The 25,188-nt window shown below is 35.5% G+C and overlaps 1 protein-coding gene across 2 annotated transcripts in view; it reads left to right on the top strand.

Moving 5' to 3' along the window:
• The window catches only part of TNKS (tankyrase), a 198,735-nt gene that overhangs the window by 148,591 nt on the left and 24,956 nt on the right, over nt 1-25,188 (top strand). For both annotated transcript variants that reach the window (XR_011498859.1, XM_014830978.3), the window contains exons 12-18: nt 4,315-4,486; nt 9,818-9,897; nt 13,363-13,508; nt 15,459-15,624; nt 17,078-17,297; nt 17,587-17,696; nt 24,063-24,251. Coding sequence is in view for 1 of the 2 variants with exons in the window: in XM_014830978.3 (XP_014686464.2) it covers nt 4,315-4,486; nt 9,818-9,897; nt 13,363-13,508; nt 15,459-15,624; nt 17,078-17,297; nt 17,587-17,696; nt 24,063-24,251 (1,083 nt within the window). In the remaining variant the exon portion in view is untranslated. The remainder of the gene's footprint in view (nt 1-4,314; nt 4,487-9,817; nt 9,898-13,362; nt 13,509-15,458; nt 15,625-17,077; nt 17,298-17,586; nt 17,697-24,062; nt 24,252-25,188) is intronic.

Below are 25,188 nucleotides of genomic sequence, written 5' to 3'. Positions count from 1 at the left end.
TTTTTATATATAAAGAATATTTTAAATGTTGTGAAGGCTTAATTTTTTGCCCGAGTCAAGAATTGTCCATGTGAGTCATAACTATCAAAACCAACAGGACAAAAAACAGTGTTGTCTTGGAGATCTTCCAGCTCATGGACTATATTCTGTACTTCAGTTGGCCCATTTTTTTTTTTTCAGTGCTTCCAGTATTGATTTTGTAGATAATGTGCTCAGGTTTTCCATCAGTAGAGTGAATTACTGTCATTTCCCATTTATGTAACTTATAGAATAGTAGAGGTTAGAGTAATAAATCCAAACTTATGAGAAACCTCCTTTAAATAATTGGAGTTCCATGTAGTTCTCTGGGATCACAATAAAATAAAATTACAGTAGCTCAAAAATATCACCCTTCTTCACTGTGAAACTGAATGAGAGCAGCAGTACAAATCCTGCCATATGACCCATAAAAAAACCAGGGGATGGGGATTGAGCTGTACTCATATAAAATAGTTACTCCTGCCCTCTGCAAACAAATCTATCACTTACTTTGGAAGGCATGCACATTTTGCACATCTGTACCTTGAACCACCTCAGAATATACGGAGGAGAAAGTTAGGTTGACCACTTTTTAGAGACCCCTGATTGTATTCCATGAATGATAAAAGAAAAACATTAAGGGTGTTGATAAAGTTAAATGCAAGAGGAAAATAAGGACGTTAATTTTTTTTTTTTTTTGGAATCAATTTAAAGATCTGTAATGACTCAAACAGATAGTTGATTTCCCATCCAGTAATCATTTTTCCCTTTCTTCCTTGCTTTGTAACAGGGGTCAGCAAACGTTTTCTTAAAAGTCCAGATAGTAAATATTTTAGGTTTTGTGGACCAAGAGACAAAATCGAGGATTTTACGTAGGTACTTATATAGCCATTTAAATGTAATCAAAAACTGTAAAAGCCATTCTTAGCTTGCAGGCTGTACAGAACAGTCAGGTGGTTGGAACTGACCCACAGATCGTCGCTTGCCAGCTCCTTCTATAGGACTCCGTTTTGTTCAGGTGTGGGAGTTCAGGGGAGGAGGGTCTGAAACAGCTCTGGTCACCTCATTCTCTTTTGCTAGTGACTGATGGAGGCATAGATTCAGGAAACATTTCGGGTCCCAGCCATCAGGAGAAGTCCCCTGGGAAACACTTTCTTCTCTTTTAAAGTAGCCGTACGAAACTCCTTTTTGGCCTTGGACGGGATTATATGGAGTTGATGCATGAAGCTGCCACAGTCAGCTTTTGACCTTAGAGGGAAGCCTGGGTCCTAAGATTGGGGCATCTGAGAAATTTATGACATTGGCCTCTAGTGGGGAATAATCCTTCCTCACAAAACCCCTTATAGAATGTCTAATATTTTCCCTGCTATCCATTGTTTTCTTTCCAAGTGGGTTGTGCAGAGTATCACCAAGCTGTTCTAGTTTTGTTATTCTGCTTATTTCCATGGAATGAATGCTTCTATTACAATACTCACTGATACTTTTCTATGACTTCTTGTAGTACTTCAGCTTTATTGTCTGATAAAGCAGTCCACAGATGTTCTTTCATGTTTGTGATACTGTTTAGAGTTTGAGGGAAGAATTACACTTTCATAATAAAAATATATACATTTACTAAAGCAAAGAATTTTGTGTTACATTGGTCTGTCTTGTGCTTTATCTAAGAAAGTTTGGCTTTCTGAAATACTGGAATATGATACTACCTGTAGGAATGAGTAAAAGCTTATATATGTAGGGATGAGGACATAAAGCTTCAGTCTGTGATCAAGTTTTTATCTTTCTAGGCTTGTCAATCAGTCCTCATCAAATAGTTGGAGTTTTTTTCAGCTAAACATAAAAGTTTCTTTTATAAATTAATTCTAATAGCCATTTATGTATTATTCCTATTTTTATTCCTTCAGCAGACATTTATGAAGCTCCAGCTATATCCTAGACATTGTCTTTTCTTGGGGGGGAGTAGAAGGAAGAGTTACATTTAAGATTCAGTCATGGTCATTGCTTTTAAATAGCTTACGATTTACAAATAGCGTCTAGCACAGAGCGTAATAACGTGAGCACTTAGTAAATGTTAGTTGCATCCCTTCCTCATGAGACTTCTTAGGTGGCAAACAACTTAGTTCTAATTTTGACAGGTACATACCAGAGGGAAAGAATGGGAAGCAGAGAGAGTAGCACAGCCAAGGAATGAGAATGCAGAGTGTACAGCAGAATTGCACTCAGGACCACCTCTTCCAAAACAGAGACGGGGAGAGGAACAAGAAATATTAATTTACATAATTTTAGGGAGGGGTGATTTTTACTCAGTAGTATTTCAGTCCCTGAGTGTGTGCCGAGAATGAATGAGAGGAGGAAGTGAATCTGCTGTTTTCTAAATTGCACTCAGTTCCATCATGCATATTTATAGAGAGAACCTCTTCTTACACATAGTGTGTTTTTATTGTTTAAAGATACTGTATATACTTTATGTGCTGTTCAGTTGATCTGCTCAGACACTAGGGGTAAAACTGGCTGATATTGGATTTACTGAGAAACTTTACATCTGCCTCTACTGTTGCATTGCTAAAGTGTTTTCAAGGATAATCTTGACCTTAGAAACTAACACCTTCATAAAATGGGGCTCCAGTGTAATCTAATAAAGCTGGAGCATAGCAGGCCTATTAGATTGTGATGAAAAAATATAGTAGAAATTAAGGTGGTGTAAAAGTAAATTATAGATGGTCTTGAATGACATGCTGAGGGACTCAGGTTTATTTGAAGGCTTTGAAAAGTCACTAAGTTTGTGCCGAGGAATAACTTGGTAAGATCTATATTTTAGAGTAGTAATTCTCAAACCATATTCCCATGATTTAACGGGTCAGGATTTCCGTCACTATAATTGAATAACATAGTGGATTTCTTACCCAATTTTCAGAAAAATGTTAATAATTAGAATGTTCTCAATTGTAGGTTTTTCTCCTATGGTGAAGAAGTAAGAAAGAAATATTCATAGAAGAATTCAAGAAGTTTAGTTTGGCAGCTTGTGTTTTCCATCAATACATGCTAATGACTGTGCTTTTATGTTGTCTGTGTATAAAAAACCATTTTTCTGATAGCAAATGTGTTATAATTAAATATGTAGGTATTTCTTGGTGACTTTTGTGAGACACCATTGAGAGTTTAGATGAACCCTTGCCTGAGCCTTGCTCATTGTGAAGAAAGACTGGAGATGGGGAGATGTTTGTCTTAAATGCTTTCTCTTGTTGAACTTGTATCTGTAGGTGTGCACAAATGTTTTGAATAACCAGCCAGCATATATTTGAAAATTTACTATGTATCGTTAATAGGAGCTTCCTAGAGGACCCAGAAAACCTATAGAATGCAGTCCATATTCTCAATAACCTTAGTTTTACTTGGTAAACAAAAACTACCCCAATGTCATAATTTCTAAGAAAGTGCTAAAGTGACACAGGTATTCAGGAAAGAAGGAAGCATTGAGACTTTTGGTAATCAAGGGAGACTTGTAAAAGATGAGACTTGCACTGTATCTCATAATCCAGAGGGGCAGAAAGAAGGGCTTCTCTGAAAGAAGCAGCGTGTACAGTGAACATGGACTTTGATCTGAGTGCAGTAGAGATATTTACTGGGCATCCTGGAAAACAGGTTAGGACCAGTAAGATTTGATCAAATTATGAATGTGATCCCAAAGTTTAACATTGTCTTTGTCTTAAAACTAGCTAAATTATTCTTCTTCCTCCATAACTCTTCAAAGTTTTCAAAATGGAACATTTGAGTCTTTGAATCATTTTTTTGGTGAAATGTGTTGTTAATTCACTTAGGACATATTATCATAATTATTTACTAAAATTAGAAAGGAAACATAATTAGCTACTTTGACTATCTTTGCTTACATATCCTGTTGTCTTTATAGTCTGAGAATGAGTTTGGTAAAACCCATTCATCCAAAAGTATTTAATGTGCGTCTTCGATGTGGCAGGCAGTGGATATCAGACAAGAGCCCAGCCCTCAGAAGCCTTACGTTCTAGTTGTCATGGGAGTGGCAGGGAGTGGAGGATGGACAGAAGGATGGTCATTCAGGGAAGGCTTAGGTATGTGTAATTTTCAATAAGGTAGTCAGAGAAAGGTAACTAAGTAGGTGATAGTTCTTCAGAACCAGGAAGCAGAATTTAATAATGAAGTCTGTGGCATTTTTCAAAAAGCTTTGACAATTGATTTTTTTCATAAGAATATGTTTGCTAGGGTGTAAAAGGGAACAAAAATAGATGGTCAATTCCCTGTGCCCACCTAATGATTTTTCAGATGAACGCGTTGGACACTCTTGGTCAGACTGCTTTGCACAGAGCTGCCCTAGCGGGTCACCTGCAGACCTGCCGCCTCCTGCTGAGTTACGGCTCAGACCCCTCCATCATCTCCTTACAAGGCTTTACAGCAGCGCAGATGGGAAACGAAGCAGTGCAGCAGATTCTGAGCGGTGAGTTAAAAGAGATGAATACTGCATTCTAGTCCGTCTCTTCCGTGTCCACCGATATACACAGACAAACTTTACGCCACTTGTTTTAAGTAACTCTTTGGAATGTTGTTTTTGCCTGAATATTTTCTTGCCTTTCCTTGCTTGCAGTTTAGCCTGTAGCCCTGTTCATCAGCCTTTTTTTGGTAGGATGACGTAGGTGTCATAGTAAGAAGGAGGCAAATACTCTCTTTAAAATTTTTTAGTTTTAAATTGAAAACTTGACTCATGGGTCTTAGGATCAAAGGTTACTTAAAAGTCTGTTAAGCAGTGTGGAATTATGGTAGCTCTACAATCTGTCAAATAGAGAAAATTACAAATATTCATATGGTAATGATCCTTACTTAATTATTCTTACATGTGTTATATTCTGACCTGGTTTTTGTAATTCTTAACTTCATTGCACTATTATGAAATTATCTTGTCTTTGCCTGGTTTCAATATAATTATAAAACCTTACTGAGTGTTACAGTGCCCAGTGCCCACCTAGTACAGTGTTAGATACTTTAACTGTTTAGTTTATTGAGGGAGGCCAAACGTGAAACAGATATGAAAATAGACAGTGGTTTCTGAAGCCCCAAATTTAGAGGAAATAACATAGTCTACCTACTTAAAAATGATGAACTAGATACAAAAGAAATTTAACATAACTGGCTCTTCTTTCTCATTCCTTTAATTTTGTCTCTGGATTATATCTTCTATAGAACGACATAAACCAGAAGAGTAAAACAGAGAAGGCTACAGACTAGGAATCAGAAGTTCTAGTTCTTTTTCCTACCTGTAGTCCAGTAGTTCTTTACTCCATCAGGCACAGGGCCCACTTTTAACGATGAATATTTTATAACATCCCCTTTACTGTCCAGAAATGAAATTCATAGATAATATGACGTAACTGTACAGATAACTTCCAAAAAAATCTGTATTGAATTACCTAACTGTAATATAAAGGGAAAATGACAGTAAGTTACAATAAAATAATTTATAATTATTATAATGGTAATAGCTTAGGCATGTCTACACTAGGAAACAAAAATTGACCACATAAATTTCTGAAGGGCCCCTAGAGTACAGCCCAATAACATTACACTGAAATAGGGGACGTTACTCGACTTACAGAGCTCATGACAGGTGTTGTTAGAGCTGAATCAGAGCTAACCAGCCTAATAAGAGTAACTGTGCTACATTGTGAAAGCTATTGGTGAGGATTTATTTTCCTCATGCTACTTCATTCTTAGATAGTGATCTTAGATGGTGATCTTTAGACAGCTGAAGACAGACCTGTCTAGGGCATCTTCACTATCAAAATGAGTAAGATCTGTCTCAAGGAATGAAATTTCCTACTATAGGATTTCAAGCTTGACCTATGAAAAACATGACTTCATTTAACTGCTTGTTTCAGAGCAATAGTACATTTGCTTAAAGAAGATAATCACTCTGACTAGGAAATATTTCTGCCTTCTTAGTAAATTCTAATAATTCCTGAAAAGTGTGATTTTTGTTAAAACATTCTTAATTTTTGTCTTATACTTTTTAGTAAGAACCATTTAGTACTGAATTTTAAGTTAGTTTCTGTAAACTGTAATGATAAATCAGGCAAACATACATCTATTACATCAAAATTTGTAATAATACTGTGCATGATTTTTAGAAGTAATTGACAAAATGGGGAGGAAAGGATTGAATAAATTAAGCAGATTAGACCTATTAATGCTTTTAAAATTGTCTTCTAAATGAATACAGTTACAATATGTGACTCCTGGTAAAAGATAAAATTAAATGTTGAATCACAAATGAAATATTTTTCTCCAATTGTTTTGATACTTCTTAAAAATTGATATGTAAGATAAAGCATTATGTAGATAATTAAATGCTTAATTTGGTACATGCCAGAACTTTTTAGTTTAATTCTTCATGTTTTTTATTGATCTGGATAGATAATACAAATAACAGAATTATATGGTAAAGTCTTGCCCTTCAAAAGGTTTTTTAAAATGGGAATTGTTTCTTGTTTAGAAGAGAATGTAATTTTTTTTTCTTTTTTGCTGAGGAAGATTTGCCCTCAGCTAACATCTGTTGCCAATCTTCCTCTTTTTGTATGTGAGCTGCTGCCACAGCATGGCCACTGACAGACAAGTGGTGTAGGTCCACACCTGGAACCAATCCCAGGCCACCAAAGTGGAGTGTGCCAAACTTAACCACTTGGCCACCAGGACTGGCCCTAGGATATAATTTTTTAAACTAATATTTCCATGAGAAATTTGTGTGTCTGTAGTCTGTGAACCATGTGCTAGCTCAGCTTTGCAATTATACCTACATTTACTAATCCAATTCCAGTTTTATATGTGTAATGACTCCTGAAAGAAAGATAAGTCATAGAGGCTATGTAGTAAGTTTCTGGGGGCTCTGTCCTGGGTAACATTGTATAGATTCATTTAAATACACCTGTTAATACCGGATTTGCGATCCACTTTTAGAAACCTGCACTTTCAAAATTAATGTCAGAGTAAAGAAAATAAGATAAGTAGCTTTTTATAAACTAGCATTTTAAAACCTTTTTTCAGAAGATTTGACTTTTTTGTGTAGACCTGCTTTCTCTGTGCCTGCTCTGTCCAATGTGATAGCCACCAGCTACATGTAGCTAAATTTAAATTAATTAAAATTAAATAAACTTGAAAAATCTGTTCCTCAGTTGTACTAGCCACATTTCAAGTACTCAGTAGCCACACATGGCTAGTGATTACTGTATTAGCATAGATAAAGAATATGTCCAGCATCACAGACAGTTCTTTTGAATAGCACTTTTAGGCTAGATCTTGACCCGAATTCTTCTGATTGTATATTCCAGTATAGTTAGTTGCATTACTGTTACCTAATCATTTACAGAGGTGAGGATTAGGGGGTTTATGATAGCTAAATTAAACATTGAAATAAGCCGCTAAGACCTATTGCCAGTCCGGTAGTCTGATACTAACTAAATGGTCAGTCTACAGGAGATTTTTTTAAAAATAGCAAATAGCCTTCCAGCCTTTGAAACTTTACGTTTCTTTCTTTTTTTTTTTTTTTTAATTCTAGTGGGCCAGAATAGAGTTGGAGAAAAAATTAGAAGTCCATCTCCAGCCTTTGACCTTAGTGAGATCTTTAATTTCATACTCTGCAAAAGCCAGTGTGCTTATAATGGATTTTACTAATATAGTTCTTTGCATATCAGCTACTCTTCTTTTGCCTATATTCCATTTTTAAATTCATTTTTATATCACTTCTTTAAATTGTGCATCTCTTTGTACAAAGTTCCTGGGCTGTGTATATATTTCAGCTAATACTTTGTTCACATTGTTTGTAAAAATGAATCTGTTCTAAGCCTGTTCAGAATTTATAATGGATGCAGAGCTCTATAATTTGAATAGTAATTAATCAATATCTTTAAATAACTTCTTTACTTTCTACTCTTTGACTAGGACTAAGAATTTCTCATAGTTCTCAGAAGCATTCTTGTATTTGCATAAAAATTTTTGCTTGGTTATAAAATTATACCCCTTGCAAGTTAGTCTACACCAAAAAAGATGTGCCAATTTCAGACAGTTCTTAAAATTAAGAAATTCAGCCATGTTAAGTATCCCTCAGATGCTAGAATCTGAAAATATCTAAAGTTCTAACTCTATATACAAAAACAATTGTCATTTAATTTTGTTGAAATGATAACTAAAACTATTACTTATAGATATCCAAAGGATGTTCCGGTGAGTTTTACCAACTGTCAGAATGACTATCATAGAGACAGAATGTACACACAGACTTTCTCACCTATAGTGCCGCAATGTCATGTGCAATTAGAATGGAGGCAAATGAGACATGAGAGAACAGAATAAGGGCAGCTGAAGAAAGAACTATGATTTGCAATACACACTGACCCCAATATTATAAAATAGCCTGGAAGTCAATTCAGCAAATACTTTCTGCATGTTCTCTATGTGAAAAGATGAACAGGGCCTGGTTCCTTTTCTCAACAATTCCACAAACTAATGAATGTAATAAGCTCCTTTTTAAAGAAAAATAATTGTTGACATTTCAGAAATGTGTACTTCGTTATATGAGATAACTCTTTTTTCCCTCCATTTAATCTTAGCATTTTATCTGCTAAGTGTTCTTGTGACTAAATAAGTACAGTATGTTCCATTGAAGAGTTTTCATGACTTAATTTGTAAAAGCCACTCTCCTGAATGAAGCGCTTTGGATAGAAAGAGCCAAAATGTTTCTTTTGAAATCTAACTCTCGTTTATAGCATCACTTGATCTTCCCCTTTGGTATCTCTGATTATAAGATAATGCAATCGTAAATCCGAAAGAGAATTTAAGGGCAGCCAACACTCACTTTATAGGTACAAAAGCTAAACTAAGTGATATGTCCGTAGTCACAGTTAGTGGAGCCGAGTATAAATCCAGGTCCCCTGGACTTGGGTCCCTTGGTGTTATGTGAGTGTGCACACATGTGCAGTATAAAAGCCATATTTAATGTCCATGGACAAACTTTGAGTGAGTGATTATGCACTGTTTTCTTTAAAAACCCTTTTATTTGGGCCAATATGTAATGAATTTTTGCTTTGTTTATATTGGATTAATCAAAATACCTCATTTGTTAGTCTCATACTTCTAGACGTTGACGGCCTGATTTAATTATATTCTATTTAGCATTTGTATCACATCTCCCAATTATATAGGCATTTTAAATTACATTTCCCTGAAGCCATTCAATAAATGTGAGTTAAACAAATTTCTGTATTTAATAGGCCTGTTTTGTACACTGATTATATTTTGTAAGATCACTGATTTCAGGAGTAGTATTTCTGTTTCATAGTGAGGAAATGGAGACCAAAAAGAAAGGCTAAACGTTAAGTACTGAAAGATGAGTGGCTTCCCTAGGTTTGCATAATAAAATCTATGGCAAGGCTTTGCAACAGCACTTTGCAAGGCCAGTGTATCATAAAGGTGTTCTTGATCTCATGGTTCTGTGTTTCTTCATTTCCCTTTGCCAAGTTTTGACCAGAAAATTAGAAGGATAGAGTAGTAGGGATGGAGAAAGATTTGTGTGTCTTTGGATCTATTTAAATTTGGCTTAGGATGAGATGGATATAGATTGAAGTAAGAAACTACTTATTTCTTATCTGAAAAAGATTTGGAAAAAACCTTATATTAGATCTCAGAAATTTCTGACCCCTTGATCTCACTCTTTCCATTCACCAAATAATTTTCCCTCCTTAACTATTCCTTAAAAACTAACGGTACTCTTTCTTTTATGCAGAAAGTACACCTATACGCACTTCTGATGTTGACTATCGACTCTTAGAGGCATCGAAAGCTGGAGACTTAGAAACTGTGAAGGTAGGTCAGTGCTTTCAGCGTCCTGGGTAGCACTGTTGAAGCTTTGCTAACCAATTCATTTTAAGCTTGTAAGTGAAACTACTCAAATCCAAACAATAAAAGGGATGAGCAGAGTAGATCCACAAATGAGAGATCTTTAACCACGAAGAGTTTCCTAGCACTTGCTTTATATCCATTAAACCACTGTTTTGTCACTTATCTTCTCGTTACATGAAAGCTCTTTTATTTCCACTTACATTAATTAAGGTGTTATTTTTGGCCACATTCATAAATTTTTAAGCTGGTTCAAGCCCAGGGAATAGTGCAATAAAGTTTGAAAAAGTATTTCTTGAACTTTCTCACATTTGCTCCGGGAAAGCATCCTTATCATCCTGCAACCATTTGGGATTATTTATATGCAGAAGATGGATTTTCTTTTCTCCTTAATTCTGCTTGCCAAGAAAATTGTATCAACCTTTGTATGTGTTATAGAAACAATGGTTATAGATTTAAACTTTTTCAAATGTAAAATTATATTCTAGGGTCTGGCCCAGTGGCATAGTGGTTACGTTCAGGCGCTCTGCTTTGGCAGCCTGGGGTTCACAGCTTCGGATCCTGAGCGTGGACCTACACGCCACTCATCAAGCCATGCTGTGGCAGCATCCCACATACAAAATAGAGAAAGATTGGGACAGATGTTAGCTCAGGGTGAATCTTCCTAAAGTGAAAAAAAAAGAGGAAGATTGGCAACAGATGTTAGCTTGTGGCCAATCTTCCTCAGCAAAAAAAAAAAATATATATATATATTCTAATATGGAATATGCTTTTTAAAAACACACACATTTCCCATCTATAATCATTCATGCAGGGATGAAGATAGCAGAAAGGGGTATGGTTTTTGTTTTCGTTTGAGGGTTGGTCTTGTGATTTTGTTTATATTTCTTGTTTTTTAAAGGAAGGCTAATTGCAAAATTGGTATTGACAGTCATACAGCGTTATTTTTTACAAACTAAACTTTGTCACTTCTTATTAAGTGAACTTTATTTTTGTGATTTTTAGCACTTTTATCACTCTTGATGTATACTGGTTGAAAATGACAGTGAAAACTTTCTAAGTTCTGTTGCCCAGAAATTTTATTGTTGTTTCAATATGTGGCCACTTCCAACTTCTCTTCCATCTTACAACATCATCTAAATTATTTAAAGAAAAATAGTAAATTTCAGTTCCAGTAGCCACAGGGGAGAAATTCTCTTCAATCAAAAGTTATATATTTTTTCTTAAAAATACTTTTATCACTTGAAATGTATCCTAATAAAAGAAAATCTTTAAGTATAAAAGTGATTAGGACTCCTTTTCTGTATCATAGCATTATAACTCAGCTATGTGCCCATCATAATTAAATTAATAGTTTATTTTTTTAATGTATAGTTTTTACATACTACACATTAGTTCCACTTGTTTTGTGTATAATAGGCAAATATGCTACAGCTTTTAGGTTTCCTAAACAATCCATTCACCGTACAAGCCAAATCTATTTTTGTGAATGGAATGAAAGTGGCAGAAGAAAACAAAGCACAAATTAAGTGAGAAGCCTGGTAAATTTCTTTTGCTATAGGCTTTAGAAGTATTAGAAATTAAGATTAGGAAAAAAGGCCGTTTGCTGAGTAAAGTATTTGAAATTATGAAAAGCAGGTACAAGGGATGTAAAATTGCTTTGGCATTCAAAAAGAAAGTGAAATAGAATAGAGAGTAAAGAATTTCCAAACATTTAATAAACAGAGTGGGCTTTTATTTTTGTAACCTGGCAAAATGAGTTGTGTTTCATTCCCTGCCTCTTTTTGCCAGTATTCTCTGCAAAAAAAAAAAAAAAGTTACTGTAGAATACAAGGAGCAGAAGAAAAAGCAGCAGCAGCAGGAAGCAGCTTCAGCCATGTGAAGCACTACAGAAGGTGTTTACTGCCAGTTTTTTTAGTTTATCTGTTATTCATTTTTATTTAATTTTATTTTTTGATTCTATAATTAATGGGTTAAATGGCCACAGACTCGCTTTTGCTTAAAGGATAGGATGTTTGACCTGGCCAGATTACAACAGATCTTCAGATTTTAGAGTTTGGTGCTTTTCCACATAGAGTTGATAAGATTGTAGGCTCTCTCTTACTGCCCAGACTTCTTTCTGTCACGTATGAATTGTAACGCCTGAAAAGTCCTGTTTTTACCCTACAGTGTGAAAGCCCCAACTCAGTGTATCAGTTGAAACAGATGTCTTATAGGTTCTTGGTTTTTGTATAGTAATAGCTCATTACAGTGATGGAGCAGGAGCAAGACTGTCAAATACCTGGAAAGCCCTGCCTTCATGCCTTGTAGCCTAGAAAATGTCACCGTTTTCTCTGCTTTTTGACGTTTCTTCTTTTTATTACCTTTCTCCTCATCACTTCCCTGAATTGAGGTAATTAAGAAAGTAAGTAATGATGTAGCAAAGAGATCAAGAGACTAAAAATGAAGGAAACAGGGTGTGAGTCTTTATTTGGTCCCTTGCCAACTGTATGAAAAAGGATGCCACTTAACCTCTCTGAGCCTTGGTTTATTTATCTGTAAAATGGAGATAATGTTCAACTTCACAGAGAATTATTCTCTCACTGAAAGAATATGAAATCCTTTGAAATTGTAAATTATTGTGTAAATGTTGTCACTGTGATTCATCTATGAGTCTGATGATGCAATGCAGCCTGTCCATCCTTACTTTGCTTCCTACTGCTTTGTAAGTAGATGGAATGGAGCCTGTGCTGAAATGACAGCATTCAAAAGGAGGAAAGGAGACAGAGAAGAGATTTGGAGGGCGCAGCTGAAGGACATGGAAGTAAAGGCCAAAAACTAGAAAATGATTAGAATAAGTTTGATTCATAGAGTTAGGCAAACATCCCCCGAAGACCAAGTAAAGCATTGTTGACTTCATGGCTTTGCTTAGTGAATCAAAGGGCCAAGTGGGTAGTGCAAAGGGCCAAGTGGGTAGAATTAATATGATTTTTCCTCCTTTGCTTGCCAAAGGAGGAGACAAGAACTTTGGGTAATTCTGCAGTCAACCAGAGTTGGTCTTATTTGAGCACAGAATGGCTAAGTGCATGTTGATACAAGCAGACACATGACAGGTAGTCTTAGGGAGGACAGCCTTATAAAGATGGAAAAGGAAGGCATCATTTGCCTTGGGAATGCTTGCTTTATTATGAGTTTTTCTTTTTGATTAGGATTTTGGCTAGGAAACATTGAGAAAGATTAAATTGCTCTGTAAACAGTAAGAATATTTGTAGACACTGTAAGGCCAAGCATAGTGCTGATTTTTAAAACATCGCTTATTTTATCTAATCTTTACAAGTAAATATTCATTAGAAAATTACAATTTATCCAAGATGCCTGCAGTATTTTGGAGCAACATCTATGAATAAATATTAATGTTCTTTTTGTGTTTGTCTGTGTGTGTGTGCCATAAAGCAACTTTGCAGCCCTCAGAATGTGAATTGCAGAGACCTCGAGGGCCGGCATTCTACGCCCTTACACTTTGCAGCAGGCTATAATCGCGTGTCTGTCGTGGAGTACCTGCTCCACCATGGGGCCGATGTCCATGCCAAAGACAAAGGGTATGTGCTGGAATTTGGCTGTTTGCGATTCAGTCACTTAAGACTTAAAATTTTTTAAGTCTTAGATTTTCTTCCTATTAAAAAAGTAATGCAAGTTTTTTTAAAGTTTAAAGTGTAAATTAAAACATTATAGTAATGTACAGTATAGAAAGTGAAAATTCCCTATCACTCTACCTCCTAGAGATGATAACAGTAAAATATTACTGTAATCCTCCAGATTTTTTAAATGCATGTACCAGTGTATGGGCTGTGGTGGTGGTTTTTAATGTAGGCGATGATACATACGGTCTACTTTGCAATATGCTTTTTCATCCAGTAGTATATCTTGAATGTCTTTCCATATCAGTATGTAATGGTTCATTTTGTCCTTTTATTGCTTGTATATAGTATTTTATTGCATTATATGAATGCGTCTATATAGTTTGTAATTTATTATTCATCCTTTTTTTTCTATTAAGAATGTATAATCTCATCCGAAAAGAATCCATCCATCCCAGTCAATCAGTATTAATAGAAATATAATTTTATTTTTACTAATTCAGATATTCTGTATTTTTATATTAGTTTATTAATTTATCTAGACAGATTTTAAAGCAGCCGTGGAAGCTATTTAGAAATACAAGAAGGAAGTTTTAACTAAAATGAGCTTGCATATTCTGAGTTAATTTCATATCATCAGAAACTATAAATAAGCAATCACCTTTCTATGCAATTACATACGAGAGTGCTGTGGAATTAAACTGTACAACTTAGACTTCAGTTAACCATCATGGGTTTATCTTGTAAAAGGGACACATCAGACATGAATAATCAATAATAATATCACTAGCACTTTCAAAACACTGTAGTGCATTGGAGAGCAACCAACATTTGTTTCTGCTGCCCATTTTAGCACTTATTATTTTTGCTCTCAAAACGTTAAAAAAAAAAAAAAGCACTGATTTCTCTAAATAAAAATACACTTGATACCTTGTTTTTGCCATGTCTGAAGTGTAACTTTAAACTTATCCTTTTGGCGAAGCCTTTTTTGTGAGGATGTTTTTGTCCTTTTTGAATGCCAGCTGCCCTCTAATCAGGACTTAGAATCATCTCGGAACAGTTTGCTCATAAGTTGACCCAGCCAGATTTTCTCATCTGATAGAGTTTATGGTTGACATCATTATTTTTCTCACTGAAATTTCTGTATCTCTTGGATTGTGAGTTTTCATTGCTTGACACCTAAATATTTAAACCCATGCACATAAACCACTTCTGAATTGTTAGGAGAAAAAAATAAAAACCAAAACAAAAGATAGAACTTGCTTAAATGAAAAAGTTAAATTGTACTCTATGTTTTGTAAGTAAGCCTACAGCTTTCATTAGGAAAACCCAAATGGAAGAAAATCTGAGCGATAGTAAGATCAGATTATTGATTAGTTATTTCTGAAATCACTTTGTGCTCTTGTTCTTTATATTGCCAGGATGAAACCTAAATTAAAAGTATGGTAATGATGGGGCCAGCCTGGTGGCATAGCGGTTAAGTTTGCACGCGCTGCTTCTGCGGCCTGGGGTTCACCAGTTCGGATCCTGGGCCATGGACCTATGCACTGCTTATCAAGCCATGCTGTGGCAGGCGTCCCACATATAAAGTGGAGGAAGATGGGCACAGATGTTAGCTCAGGGCCAATCTTCCTCAGTAAAAAGAGGAGGATTGGTGGCGGATGTTAGCTCAGGGCTAATCTTCCTCAAAAATAAATAAATAAATAAAAGTGTTGTGATGGAACCTTTTTCTGTGGATACATCTGTATGTATTTTAAGTATAAAGATTGCTATAAGATTTGTATCTATCACCAAGAAACTAGGGAAACTTGTTATATTGAAAGGGACATTTTTAAAATTATGAATCCTTATAATGATCATTTTAACTCAAATATTTGTTATATATCTTTAAAATAATTTTCTTCTGTTTAGTGGCTTGGTACCCCTTCATAATGCTTGTTCATACGGACACTATGAGGTGGCTGAGCTTTTAGTAAGGCACGGGGCTTCTGTCAATGTGGCGGACTTGTGGAAATTTACCCCTCTACATGAAGCAGCAGCTAAAGGAAAATATGAAATCTGCAAGCTCCTTTTAAAAGTATGTAATTTTAAAAATTATAAAATATGAAGTATATTTATTCGTTGGTTAGTATGTGAGATTACGTCAAAGTAAATTATTTTCTTAAGTGCGGTAAGTGCTGTAGAGACTGCTTCCATTTTGATTTTAGGGGATGTTTCAGTGTGATCTCATGATACGTGAGAAGCTTTGAGTAGTGTCTGAAGTGCCTTTCTGGACTGATTTGATTAAGTTCAGTTCATCACAGTTCATCAAGGTAGGTTTTGCAGAGAGTTGAATTAGTTTGCATTGCTTATCTAATATAGCATTGATATCAGAAAACGTTTGTACAAGGAAAAGCAAGTTTTTTGATCAAGTTTGATTTTTTTCCTTACTGGCTACTTTATTACTGTTAACAAACTCATGCCTCATTATGAAACATTATTTAAATGCATATATCTTATAAGAACATTATTTTAATATCAGATTTTTATTAAAATATAAAATAATCTGTAAACAAAGTTATTCATATAAATTTGGGGGATATACATGAAATAGTAGAAACTAATAGTTATATGAAACTAAGTTAATAATTTTGTGTTCTTTTTAAATTAAAGTATGTGAAAAATGACCAGACATGTATTTATATAGTTTTCTCTCTTTTTTGTAACTAGAGAAAAACTGATCCTGGTTAAATATAAATAAAATTATTCTCTCACCACTTTTATGGTACCAAATATGTTCTTAAGAGTCTTGAGAATAATACTGTATTTGATACTTGTTCTTATTATCACTGGTTGATAAGAAATAACTTCCAGGTCACCATGAATTCATTGTCTAGCTTGGTTTATTCCAGATTTCTCCACTGGGCCAATAGTCTATGTCAGGCTCATAATAAAGATTCTTGACTTTTATTTACTTTATTTCATAGGTATAGGTGATTTAAGCTTTAAAAATCAAATTAATTGTTAATACGTTTGTATGTAATTTCATGCTAGGTGTTACGACTTACTAACCTTTCTTCTTACTGATTGCATTTAGAGTTAAGTGCTTTTTCCACCTGTGTGTCTTCCTCTTCCACACTTCTTTTTCATGATATACACTGAATATCTTTATGTAATTGAAAGCTGGTCAAATTAACATTCAGGCCATTCTTAAAAGGAAAAGACTTTCCCAAAGACCACTTGGAGTTTGAGAAATTATATGATATGAGAAGTAAAAGGCACTCAGCACCTTCCCCAATTCACTGTCACTGCTGATCCTGAGGCTTGGGGTTTTGGTTGAGAAGTGGTTAGGAGCTGATTCAATATATTGCTAAGTAGGAAATTTGGAAAATAAAATAGAATTTTGCTCTGTTTTTCAAAATGCATATAGAATAGATAGCTTTCCTTGGATGAGTGAAGGTGAAGTTAAAAACAAATAAACCTTAAGAAAGATGCCACAAAAATGCAAACCCCATTTGGTTTTTTTGGTGTTTTTTTTTTCTTTTTTGTAGCATGGAGCAGATCCAACTAAAAAGAACAGAGATGGAAATACACCTTTAGATTTGGTGAAAGAAGGAGACACAGATATTCAGGACTTGCTGAGAGGAGATGCTGCCTTGTTGGACGCTGCCAAGAAGGGCTGCCTGGCCAGAGTGCAGAAGCTCTGTACCCCAGAGAATATCAACTGCAGAGACACCCAGGGCAGAAACTCAACCCCTCTGCACCTGGCAGGTAAGGATCTCCAGCACTTCAAGTCTTGCTGTCCTTTCTTGGACACCTAATACAGCTTACCAGAAGGTGAAAGAAATGCTGAGCATGGAGGGAACTAGTCGGTAAAATGCTTTTGATGGACGTAATTTTATATAGTGTCTTATTGTAAAAGCTGTTAATTATATGATAATAGTATTCGCTTTTAAAGTGAAAAGTCTTAAAATTGTAACATTTTTCAGTTATTTTTATTTATATACATATATATTTTTTTCTTGTAAGCTGACATGTTTGCCTTGTTTCACTCTAATAGCAGGCTACAACAACCTGGAAGTAGCTGAATATCTTCTAGAGCATGGAGCCGATGTTAATGCCCAAGATAAAGGTGGTTTAATTCCTCTTCACAATGCAGCATCTTATGGGGTGAGCATGCTAGAGTTCAAGTGGAGGAAACTTCCCTGAGATTTACTACTTTATTAAATGTATACTGTACACGAAGTAAGCAGATATCTAACCAATAGCATAATGTAGCGCAATTTTAATCTTACTATTCAGAATGTTTTTTAGCCTATCTTTTGGCCAAGGACCATGCTTTTTATAGCTTTTTGGTCTCTTCACATTATCTAGCACAATAATAGGTGTTTAATGACTGCTCAGTTAATATTTATTGATACAGATAATAAATCTTAACTCTACCTCAAGTAGATTTTAGAAACTGTGAAAGCCAGTAGGTTCTTTATAGGCATGGAAATTATAGTTGCTTATGTTTATCATTAGCATCTTGAAAATTTTCAGGTAAATGGTTGAACTATTTGTAAATATGGTTTCGTAGAGTTTGAAAGACTAGTGAAAACCCCAGAGTGAAAGTCCCGAGTCATTCCTTCAAAGCACTATAACCATACTCATCAGCTGGGAGAGGAAGAGGGATGTCTTGCAGCCTTGATGACATTTGTTGGAACTGACTGCCTGGCAGTCACCAAGGCCCACTTCAGACCTGAGGAATCACACAGGAATAGATGAATTCTCCTGTGCTTGTCTGTTCATCTACTTAATCCCTATTTGACTGTAAAAATCCACAGATTCCAGATTGTACCTACCAGGGGTTCTCACAGTTGGAATCACTTGATGAGGACAGTTTCTGGATTTGCAAAAGCCTAGCAAACTACAAGTAAAAACTAATCGTTGTGATTTCCCTATTCTCTTACTCTCTACTCCCTTGCCCTTCATAATGAGAACATCCTCTTCCTCTCATGCCCCCTCTGCAAAGACCAGTATTTCAGGGAGATGAGAAATCTGAGTGGGAATACTTAACAATCCAGTTTTGAGTTGGGCAAACAGAAAAGAAAATTATACTTCCAAGTGTGATATAAATTAATTGAAAGTTTTCCGATTTAATAAATATTTTGTTAGTATTAAAATCCTCTTGAAACTGTAGTAAAACTACCTTTCCGAAGATGATTAATCTTTTATTAAAATTGTTAGAATTTTCTTTTAACCTTCCTTCCTGTAAGATTCTCATGTTCACTGTACAGATATTTGTGCTGTAGACCAGGCGTGGTAAATATTTACCGCTACCATACTGCATATACATTTATGTATAATCCTTTTACCTTTGAGTTTTAACTATAAATATATATCATTTGGAGATTAATGTTTACCACTTCGTAGCGTGATCCTTCTCCCCACTAATCCATTTGCTAAGCTTCAGTTAAGAGTTTATAAAGCTGATGGAATCAGTAGAACTTAAATCAGAGTCTTTTAACTTCTTTATAAGCCTACTAATGAGTAAGGGTCAGTGTGGGCAGTCGCATTATAATTCTTGACCTGATCTAGTAAAACTTAGACTATCAACTCTGTAGACTGTGTGGATCATGTCTTTCAGTATATCCCATACATTGTGGGTGTGGAAAAGTTCTGTCCCATCAGTCTTCCTTTCACAGTCCTCACAGTTGTCACAGAGGGTGAAGAAAGTAAAAATTTATACGAGTATTTTACCTTTTAATTTCCATTCTTCTGATGGGAAAGGTATTGAGATGTTACTTATTATACATGTGTGTCATTTGGTGACCAGTGTGCAAGAAATAAAATGTATAGTGGTTCTCTTTTGTGGCTAATAGAATTGTAGTGTGCAGGTCGGCCTTGTCTTGTCTCATGTTCCCTTGAAGCTCTCTGGCTGTTAGCTGCAGGGAGGTGCAATGCAGTCAGTCTGCTGACCTCTGGAGGCCCATGGTTCCATTTTCATAAACTTGTTTCAGCATTGTCCACCACTCCTGCTCTCCTCTGTAACTCCAAGTGAGAAAAATAATGAACATTTTTTGTTTCATTCTCTTTTTATGTTATCCTCTTTGTTACTTCATCCCTACTAACCTCTTTGTGAATGAAGGTAACTTACCAAGGTGGAAATGAACAGATGATTCTCCAGGCTGTGTAGAGGACATTTGGTAGAGGTTTTGATCAACCTGGTTCATCCCATCCTTCTACTAAGGAATGCTTATGAGCTAGATAATGGATTTGTAGCAGGTATTTTTACCTCATGATGTGGGTGGATTTTTTGAGACACTCTAAACGTCCTTCATGTGTTAAACTTGTAAATTCAAAAATCAAATATCTGTGAGTTTTGAATTATGTACTGTTATTCACTAAAACCTTTACTTTCATGGTTTCTTGACCTTTTTTGGTTGCCATGTCTTTGCCATGTGCAACGTGTACTCTTTCCATTAACATCTCTCATGACACACAGTGATTCTCTGTTGGCACTAGGTAAGGTCATCCTCCCCTCTGAGAATCTCTGCTCTACAAAATAATTTTATCTAATGCAATCTGTATACCATATAATCTATTGTCAGTAATCATATCAAGTTAGTATTTATCTCAGTCTCAGTAATCTTGAAATAAGGACAAATGTTAACACCATATAAAAATTTTAAAAGCTACTTTCTCTTCCTTTAGCTAAAGGGTAGGTATAATTATATTTTTATTATTTCTGATATATAAATCTATTGTATCTTTCCAAAGTCCTTTTTTGTTTACGTTACACATAAGCCTTGGTTAGACACTTAAATGAAATTGTAGGGCTCTGGTCCACATTTCTCTGTTAGGATGGCAAAACACTGGTTATATAGTCTTCATCCCACTGATGCTTGAACTGGCCTGGCAGCAGGGTGTATATGATGCACTGCCCTGAAATAATAGTTTTGAGAAGATTTCTGTGGTACTTCATATGGGGTAGAGGCTTCTGTATAAAAACAAAGCTATTTGTAGAGTAGTTTGAAGTATAATGTTACCCAAGGATCTCTACTTAAATAGCTTCTCCCTAATATCATAAGAAGTTTAAATAAAAGTTGCAGCCTTCATGAGAGTTTATATTAATGGTAATGGGCCTTATCCTGTAGTGTTTTTATATTATAATGCCTTATATTAACTAGTCTTTAATATACTTTTACACAAGACAGTTCATTTTTCTGCCAGTCAGTAAATTTGATGCATTGATATTTATTTACCACAAAGCATGTAACTTTCTATTATAAGAGTAAGTGATTTGCTGAGTTTTCCCTCTCAACTTTTTCATTTTTTGATGCTTTCTCTAAAAAGTATAATATTGGAGGAATTTCATGACATCATTGTAATAAAGCCTCTGTAGAATTAAATAAAATGGTTCTAACCAGAGCCTCAGCACATTTCTCTTCTTCCTGCTTCCCACCTTTCTTAAATTAAATGAGGGCCCTCGCAGTCTTTTTGTGTAGTGTTTGTCATTTAAAGCATTCTGTGCTGCTGCTGGATTCCGAAGGCGTATTAAACTGACTCTTTCTTCTGGAAACATTCCAACAGAGTTCCGCTCCTTTTCTAGACCTTCCAGTTCAATATTTCACTGTTATATAGAACTGAACTGTAGCTTATTTATTGCATTTATCAGCCTTAAAATGTCAGTTACTATTTTTGCCCCAGTGGTGTAGCGATTTAAAACACCTAAGAATTGTGTTTTCAGTCTAGTTGGGTAGTAGTGCACTTCTTCCTGTTTATTGCTCTTTCAGATGTTCGTCAGCAGATTTAACAAGTATGTAATTGGTTTCTCTGAGCATAAACTATAATTACAATTCAATATAAAGAAAGTTTAATAACACATACCATATATGCAATTCATTTACACACACACGTAATTTTCCTTGGACTATCTAATTTTGGAAGCCTTTGCAAATTAGTCTACCAAATTACATTATTCTGCCAGTACACATAAGAGTAGAACAAAATTAGTCATCAGCAACACAATTTACTAGCCTATAGCCTTACTGGAGAAAAGCTGGAAATTATGCCATGCTTTTGAGTTAACTGAACAAAAACAGCTATCCTTTTCAACGTATGTCTTTTGAATAAGGGAGGTAAATTACTGAATTTTGTTTGGTTTTGTTTTAAGTGATTTTGATAGTACCACAGATGGTACCTATTTCTGCCTTTTGTGTTACGATCAATTTTATAATGATGGTATATCATTCATAATCCCAAAAAGATCACAAAAAATAGTCTGTTCTCAGAAGCCCTAGTCTCATTATACTTTTTTTTGGTATTTATATTGTCAGAACAAATGTGGAAGCTTTCTTAGAAGTTGTCTGATTTGTATTTTTCTAATAAATTTTCTTCTCTTTGTTCTCTGAAATTACTTTTCCTAAAATTGATAAATATTTGTATTATATTTAAAAAAAAACCTTTAATACTACCTCAGAAAAAGTGCCTGTTCTTTTTGAAACGAGTGTCGTCAAGAAAGGAAGGACTGCCTTAAGGAAGCTGTGAAGAAACATGCCCTAAATCCCATCATGGGATGTTTCTGTCTGTGTCTTCCCCATCTCTTCCCGTTTCGTGAAAGTCAGCTTCAGATAACTCAGTTTATTGCAGTTGAGCAACAGAGTAAGTTAGAAATCTACTCTCAACAGAGAATGTGCTTCTGAGTTAATTATCAAAAGTGATCAAATTATACCAGGAAATGTGTGCATAAGGAGTATAATACCAGTCGCACAAAATTATAGAATATTGGAGTTGAAATGGATTTCAGAAATACTTTAGTGAAAACCAAACTATCATCCCTAAAAATGTTTATAAAAATAAAGTTATTTTTAATATTCCCAAAAGCCTAATCATTGAATGCATATTATCTTTGCATAATCAACTGTCTTCAGCTTATTTTATAAGGACTCTTGGGAAGAAGCTGAACCCTTTTGTTATATAAAACGTATTATTTGAGAGAAAGTGCTCTCCTTGAAGCTTTCTCCTACACTGTCTTGCACAGTCCTGCCCTTTATCATTCTTCTTCAGTTCTTACTGCCCCCTTGTCCTCCTCTGAGGACTCTTCTTCCAGGCTCCTCTCCCAAAAGATTGTTGTTCTGAAGGCTTTTTCCCTGTTGTAATTATCTTTCTGTGTTCCTTTTCTTAGTGAGCTCATTGATCAAGTAGCTACGACTATCAGCTCAGTGTTGCATTTTGTAATCCCCTAGGGTCTCTACCCCAGGGCCAGCACTTAGTAGGTATTCACCAGATGTTTGTTTGGTGGGTGAGTGGGTGAGGAGAGTAGGTGAACAAGTAAGTGATGCCCTCTTAGCTGTGCTCCAGCCTTTTGTGTCAAACCATTTACAGAACATCTGTCCTTTGATACTTTACCTCAAAAGCTACATACCCCCGAATACCCCAAGTGAAACTTACCTTTCTTATGGTTTCATTCCAACTTAAACTTTTGCTACTCAATTACTGTTAATGGTTTTACCTTTGTTTTTTAATCTTCTAGACCACATTTTTAAAAAAAGGTAGTCGTCTTTGATTTTTCTTTCTCTTTTTTCCTCTGTAGTTAATTTATCTTTCGAAAACTTTGTATTTTTCTTTTCCTTCAAAATTTCTCATGTTTAGCCCTTCTTTTCCATTCTTCTCTAACCATCACAGTTCAGGATCTCGTCACCTCACGTCTGGGTTATTAGTTAATGTGTCTGCTGCTGACATTTCCTCCACCCCCTATGTCATTTTGGACATGACTAATTTTTGTAAAATATTGTTAGGTTATGTTACTTTCCCAAAGGCTGAAGAAAGAACGCTGAGAATCTTTGAGATGTGTGTTTCAATCAGTAGATCAGATTGCAGTGGGTTAGAAGAGACGTGGGCAGATAAGAGAAGTGGTGGGTATAGGAAGCTTGTTTGAAAAGTTTGGCAGACAGATTAGAGCATTAGTAGGAGACTCGGAGTCAGGTAATTGTTCCATTTTATGTGTTTGTTTTCAAGCAAAATCTGAATATGTTAGAAGGCTAAATAAAGCATTTTAAAAGTGCCCACAAAGGGGGCTGGCCCCGTGGCCGAGTGGTTAAGTTCGCGCGCTCCACTGCAGGCGGCCCAGTGTTTCGTTGGTTCGAATCCTGGGCGCGGACATGGCACTGCTCGTCAGACCACGCTGAGGCAGCGTCCCACATACCACAACTAGAAGAACCCACAACGAAGAATGCACAACTGTGTACCGGGGGGCTTTGGGGAGAAAAAGGAAAAAATAAAATCTTTAAAAAAATAAATAAATAAAAGTGCCCACAAAGAATTACAGGATAAAAGAGTGATTGTGGAATTGAGATTTTGGAAGAGGCAAGAAAAGATGGAGTCAAAAATATAGGTAGAGGGGTAGGAATAATAATCTTTTTGAATAGAAGAAACTTCTATTAAGGATAAGAATACAGATACAGAGAGAATGAAATGTTAAATAAAACAGTGTCCCCGATGGCACTTTACCAGATGATCTGATTCTTAACTCTTCACATCCTTTTTCTTCAGCATGTGGACATAGCAGCATTGTTGATAAAATACAACACGTGTGTAAATGCAACAGATAAGTGGGCATTTACTCCTCTTCACGAAGCAGCCCAAAAAGGAAGGACACAGTTATGTGCTCTACTCCTAGCACATGGCGCAGATCCAACCATGAAGAACCAGGAAGGTCAGACGCCTTTAGATCTGGCAACAGTAAGTTCCCTTTTCAAAAGTATTGCTTTCTGTACTTGCAGAGATGACATTAAATTCCAAGGCTTAGCAGGTTTACCTTTAGCAGTGCATATTTCACTTAGAAGAACAAATTTCCTTCCTTCTGAAATTTTTTAAGTTCTCATTTTTTATATAATTTAAAACTCCGAAGGTGAACTAAGCAGTAAATTAACTTACTTCTTTTTGCCATGCTTAACTTGGAGGGAAACATGAACCACAGAAAACACATACTAGAGTGATTCCTCAAAGAATTACATTTAAGAAAGTATCTTACACATTCAAACTTATTTGGCATGTTATTCTAGAGCAACTGATGTTCATGATCATTTAACTGAGGCTATGAGATAGTCAAAGGAAAATTAACTTCTGGTCAGTATATTATTATCCTGAAGATGGAAATTAATATACTCTAGAAATATTTTCAAAACAAAGAATTAAATTTAGTGGTTAAATATTAACTACAAAATTAAACAACAGCATCATCTTCCCTGAACTTCTTGAAAATCAGGGAGTTACTGTATGGCCACAATTATGTATAATTTTTTAAACCAGAAATACTTTTCCAAGCCACATTCTGTTTCCTGTATCTACTGCTAAGTAACAAAGGATTTCAAAACACTTAGTAACTTAACCCAAAGCGAGGGAGTGGCTTATACAGTTACTTAGTATTTCTCACAGTTCTGTGGGTTGACTGGGCTCCGGTTGGTAATTCTGCTGTTTGTTCAGCTCCCTTCAGCTGGGAGCTCAGCTGAGGCTGCAGCATCTAGGATGGCTGGTCATCCTACAGGGCCTCTCTCACCTGCTATCTCGTCTCTCGGTATCCACTCAAACTTCTTTACAGCATGGAGGATGGCTTCTAAGACAGAAAAAGTGAAGCTGCCAATTCTTTTAAAGCCTGGCTCAAAAACCTCAGAACATT

The sequence above is a fragment of the Equus asinus genome, chromosome 27 (assembly GCF_041296235.1).
Source record: "Equus asinus isolate D_3611 breed Donkey chromosome 27, EquAss-T2T_v2, whole genome shotgun sequence".
NCBI classification, from domain to species: Eukaryota; Metazoa; Chordata; class Mammalia; order Perissodactyla; family Equidae; genus Equus; species Equus asinus.
Note: the sequence above shows the minus strand (reverse complement) of the source record. Positions and strands in the feature narration are given on the sequence as shown.